General features: G+C 27.9%; 1 protein-coding gene across 1 annotated transcript in view; it reads left to right on the top strand.

Annotated features, from left to right (window-relative positions):
* The first annotated feature begins 4,532 nt into the window (after positions 1 to 4,532).
* The window catches only part of LOC107011168 (hypersensitive-induced response protein 1-like), a 3,994-nt gene continuing 2,661 nt past the window's right edge, over positions 4,533 to 5,865 (top strand). Inside the window, exons 1-2 of the mRNA XM_015210552.2 lie at positions 4,533 to 4,689; positions 5,027 to 5,220. Coding sequence (XP_015066038.1) covers positions 5,032 to 5,220 — 189 coding nt within the window. The 5' untranslated portion in view covers positions 4,533 to 4,689; positions 5,027 to 5,031. The remainder of the gene's footprint in view (positions 4,690 to 5,026; positions 5,221 to 5,865) is intronic.

The following is a 5,865-nucleotide window of genomic DNA, read 5'->3' as shown; positions in this document are numbered from 1 at the left end:
AAAGTGGTCCAGGTTAGATCCTACAAAACAAAAAGGAAATAGAAATACCTAAAACGAAAATAAGCAATTATGGAAGAAATCGAACCAAAACCTAAGATAAAAGAGAAGCTGCAGAGGCATTCTTCTCCATCCGATTGACCCTTCCCTCTCCTCCTACGATCTTACATCGTTTCTCAACAACACAACATGAGATTTACTATATCTTAATTTTTACTATTTTTCAAAATAGATATACATGTATACATATAATTTTTTCAAAAGTTACGGATGCACGTATACCCAACCGTATAGCGTGGATCCGCCCCTCCAGTTATGTGCGTGCGCCTGTCCGTGAGTGAATGCATGTGTGTTTGTTTTAAAAATATCATTTATAGTAAAATATTATAAACTCACTAATAATTCGCAATATTTGTATACATTTCTTTTCCCTTCCCGTCAACAAAGTTCTTTAGTAGAGCAACAAGTAAAAATACCTTTTTACGATAAAAAAATAAAAAATTATGTCATATGATCTACCAAGAAACACCACCAATATTCCAACAACAACAACCCTCTCCACAGTCCACACGTCCATTAAACAATGGTTGTATCCCTATCCCTTCCACCTCCTCAACCCCATCAACAAGAACAATAACAACCACTTAAACATCACTCTGGTAGACTCATTATAAATACTTTGTTCTTGTTGGTTGGTTTGATGTTGTGGTAGTAGTAGGGTAGGTTTGATGTCATTGCTCCATGGCCATGTGGGTGTGATTGTTATCATCATATTATATTATGACTGGGAAGCCTCTACGTCAAAAGTTGAATTACAAAAATGTTCTTATAATATCATAATATTTATGGACTAAAATGTAAATGTACATTATTTATAAATAAAAACTATTGTATTTTCTATTAAACACTATTATTATTACATATTTGTGAACAAAAATATAAATACACATTGATTATAATAAAAAATTAATATTTTAAAAATGAAGAACTTACCATCTATGACATGAACTAATTTAGATACAATGAATATTTGTAATTAAATGACAAAAGAAAATCAAATGTTTTGTAACAGTTAAAATGATCCTAATTTTATACCCTTTGAGGATGAAATTAGTCATATAACATTAATAAAAATATATTGATTAAATTTCTTGGAATTAATAATATTGCTTCAATTTTTTAAACAACTTAATATGTCCTTTATGTGAAGTCTTTATAACTTCAAAAGTTATATTTTCAAATTCCAATACCTTTAATTCATTTTCGCATCTTCTTTTTTCCGATTTTTCTTTATCAATTATTTAAAAAACTAAGCATATTCTATCTTATTTACTCCCTCCGTCCGGTATTGTTTGTCATGGTTTCTATATTTAGAGTCAAATTATAAAAACTTTGACTAACATTTTAAGATGTATTTTTTCATCATATTAATATGCAAAAAATTGTAATTTATAGTACTTTTCATATAGTTTTAGAATATCTAATGTTTTTGTTTAAAATATTGAATTAATGTGATCCAATTTACCTTTGAAAATTAGTCAAATTAACTTTCGATAAGCGCAATATGACAAAATTCCGGACGGAGGGAGTAATAAATTTCATTAAATCTTCATTAATAATATATTTAATTTCTTATCAGTTACAAATATTATATATATTCATATTAATTTCAATTGTATTTGTCTTCTCAAAGCTTCTCTAAAGTTGCATCATATTATAAAAGTTCAAAACTTAAGAGAAAAAATAATCAAATTTTCAAGAGTTTTTTCTCTTTATTTATAAGTTTCTCCAACTCTTTCACCCCTTCCCTTTTGTAGGAAATCTATTTAGTTATTTGATGTGTTTGTAGTTGTATTTCTATTGTATAGACTATTCATTTGTAAGAATCTATTTGTTGCAATTAATCGTTACTCTGATAATATGTTTGTTGTACTTTTTAATTGTCAATATCACTATTCATTGTTGATTTTTGTTTGACTTTATGTGTTTTTTCTTCTTTTTCTTATAGACACACTCTAACAATCTATTTGATTTTCTTCCTTCCACAGATTTACGATTAATTTCTATCTATGTGGTTGGACTTTGAAGCTCTTCACGGCTTGCAAGTATGATGAGGGGGATGGTAAGTTAGTTATCAGTTTCTCTCTATTTTCACAGCTTTTTACCATATAAATTATTCTAGCTAGATTGTGTTGATTAATATATCGATGTAAAGAGCTTGAAGTAAGAATGCAAAAAAAGGAAAAGAATTACGTAGTAAAATATTGTATATGAAATAGAGAATGCATTGAATTCATATATTTTCATTAATTAATATGTGAAAAGATGGATAAAGAATGATTAAATATCATTCGAACCCATCAAAACAAGGTGTGATTCGATAATTTTTCTAATAACAAATATGTTTTTATTTTTTTACAACACTCTAATCCTTATACTTATTTCTTATTTATAAGAAATGATTAAAATGTGATTGATATACAATTGAATATTTTTATCTTGATTTTTTTAAAAATATCTATTTTTGTGCGCGCACTTCAAAACTCAATATAGAATTGAATTTTCAGATTAATATTTGCATGTTTGCCTGCTTAATACAGCTTTCACTAAATATATAGTTTAACACTGTATCATTCTGTTACATTTTCTTCATTTACAGAAATTTGAAATTTATAGTTCACTTATTTTGATATAATAAAATACGAAAAATGAAGTGTTGTAAAAATAATTAATTATAATATTAGTAAAAGCTCTTAAAAAAAAGTTTTCATTTCTCCATCAGATGCAAAATATTACAAAATAAGATATCACAGAGTTATTGTAAATATATTATTTAAAAGTGCAAGTCAATAATTTCTAGGTCTAATTTTTATTCATTATGTGTATTAATACTATACACCTTCACTATCTCCTCACTTAATCTTCCACACTTGTATAATCTTTTCCACATTCTCAAGAAACTAATGTCATATTTAAGACACTCTTTGATTTCACTTAATCATATCCTATAAATGATGTCATTGTATACATTATGAAGAGACTTTTGCCCACTTGAAAGAAACAAAAAAAAAAAAACATCTCTAATTGTCACTATATTTCTGTTGGTTTTATCTTTCAGTATTATTAGTTTTAGCTTCATTTTATAACACTAAGTACTTTGTTACTCATATATTCTTTTGTTGCTTACAGAAACAAAATATATTGTGTACAAATTCTTACTATTTCTAATGGAGCTTGCAACGAGAGAAGGCATGTTCGAATCTTCAAGGAGACTGAAATCAATCTTTTGATGATCGAGTTGGAATGTTAACATCTTAATTAGTAAACACAATCAATTTTTATATCTATGAAGTTAGGCTTATATAAATTTTATATAATAGTAGGGATCAAACGTGCAACACACGTTTTCAAGACTAGTTAATAATAATGATGGGAATGAATGGGTTATAATGCAACCATTGCTCTATAGACATGTTGGGTGGGTGTTGTTCTTGTTGTTATTGGAATATTTATGGTGCATTACTGGAAAATAGTGAATTACATGGAGATTTTTCTAGGAATTGGTATGAAAATTTGTAGAAAATTTATTTTCCTGCAAATTTCATACTAATCTCTAGAAAAATTTCTATGTAATTCATTCTTTTCCTGTAGTGTTGATTTTTGAAAATCTACAGGAAAATGTTTTTACTTTTTGTTCTACTGGACAACTTTGTTTGACGGAAAGGAAATAATGTTTACAAATATTATTGATATTATCAATAAGTTTATATTTGAATTAGAAATTAACCATGTATAGCCTGTTTGACATTGCTGTTGGGAGGTCAAAAATGTATTTCTTTTAGAAAAAAAAAACTTTTGAAAAATTAAGGGTTTGGCTAACCCTCAAAAGTGCTTTTAAATAGAAGCAAAGGAAAAAAGCTAAAAAATTATACTTCTTAAAAATATTTATTTTCATATTTACTAATATATCTCTTTCTTAATTAATTTACATATTTATATGATCAACTTTTTATTTTATTTCTGTTTGTATATTATTATTTATATTTTATATATTATTTTACGTATTATTACATGATGAAATTAGGGATGAAATCATTGAAAAAAACTTTGACGTATTAAGAACTTATATACTTTGTGGTATGTTTTTTGTATGTGATGATTTTATTTGTGGAATAGTTTTAAAATTTATTTTGCTTGATATAATTAAATATATTTATATCATCATATTAATATTATATTAATATTTTATTTATTTATTTATCTATAAAATAATTTTAACATAAAAAAACATATTGATACTTACCATTTCCGTAATGTTGACTCTCAAAGTAACCTTAATACTTGTTATTTTTCAATTGAATTTATCAAACATAAATTATTATTTTTTTTAATCACTTTTCAGAAAAACTATTTTAGAAAAACACGTCTAGCAAATAACTAGTTTTTACATCAATGCCGAACTGGCTCTAAATCTTTGATCAATCATATTGTAATCCTCGTCATTTTTATTTTTTTTTTACAAAGTATTAATAATGATTTTTTATGCTTCACATAGCTTTCGGATATAATTTTGTTTATGCTATTGTAGTTTGTGTAAATTATATATTTTCACTCTCCTAAGCACATTAACCCATATTTAACCCCCACACCTCGTGTCTCTCTCCGCTGATATCTGCAAAATAATAATCAAAGGTATGTCTCATCCTAATAATCGTGGAAATTCAATCTTCTATTCTTGAAAAAATTACCTTATTCAATAATACCCAATTATGTTTGGTGCCAAATTTTATCATAACTTTTGTAATTTCGTTATTATCTTAAAAAGTAGAAAGGAAAAACTTGCCCTTTTTGATTCTTGATTTTTGATTCTTATAGTTCAAGATACCATATACAGTGCTGCTTGTATGTATGTGGCATAGGATAATTGGTTGTTCTTTTATTGTTAAAAAGGAAAGATTGCTCTTTTATTTCTCTGTGTTTTAAAATCTTGAATTTTTTGCCTGTTGTGTTTGAATTGTTGGGGGAACAGAGACAATGGGGAATCTGTTCTGCTGTGTACAAGTTGACCAATCCACAGTAGCTATTAAGGAGAGATTTGGCAAGTTTGATGATGTGCTTGAGCCTGGATGTCATTTCTTGCCATGGTGTATTGGGAGCCAGGTAGCTGGTTACCTAACTTTAAGGCTGCAGCAGCTTGATGTACGCTGTGAAACCAAGTCAAAGGTGCGTAAATGTATGTGATTTGGCGTAAACACTCGATGATGTGGATGGAGTTTTATTATCAAAGGTGTTAGCTTGTTTTGACTGCTTGTTGTTTTTTCCAACTAGATCTATGACGTTTCATTAGTTCGGTATCATAAAGTGGAGAGGAAGTTCTCCACTCTGCAACCCAGGGATCGATGCAACTCTTAGTTACTTGGTTCATATGAACCACTAGTTTTAATGTGTAAGTGTAAATATATGTATAAAAATTCATTAAAATTGCAAGAAATAGTAGATATGAACTCATTACTTGAAAAATCTAATGGGTTCAATGTGAAAAACCTTAAATGTTCAACTCATAATAGCATATGCTTGAATCAACTCTTTTCCCTTAAATTGTTGTTGATGATTAGTTCATATTACAACATGATGGAAAATACTGTTAAACTATGTGGTTGAAAGTTCGTGAACTAAGTTGGGAAGGGCCATTGTTGGCTCTTAGGTAGATGATTGTGGGAGGTTACCCTAACAAAACAAAAGGTAACAGATTATTGAAACTATTAGCGCAAAGATGATGTTATGTTATAAATTTGTCTTGTCTTGATTATTTCCTTGTTTCGGCTTTTGAACCCTGCAACCTAGTGGTTGAAGGATAGAGGGGGGGGG

This window comes from Solanum pennellii, chromosome 2 (genome assembly GCF_001406875.1).
Source record: "Solanum pennellii chromosome 2, SPENNV200".
Classification (NCBI taxonomy): domain Eukaryota; kingdom Viridiplantae; phylum Streptophyta; class Magnoliopsida; order Solanales; family Solanaceae; genus Solanum; species Solanum pennellii.
Note: the sequence above shows the minus strand (reverse complement) of the source record. Positions and strands in the feature narration are given on the sequence as shown.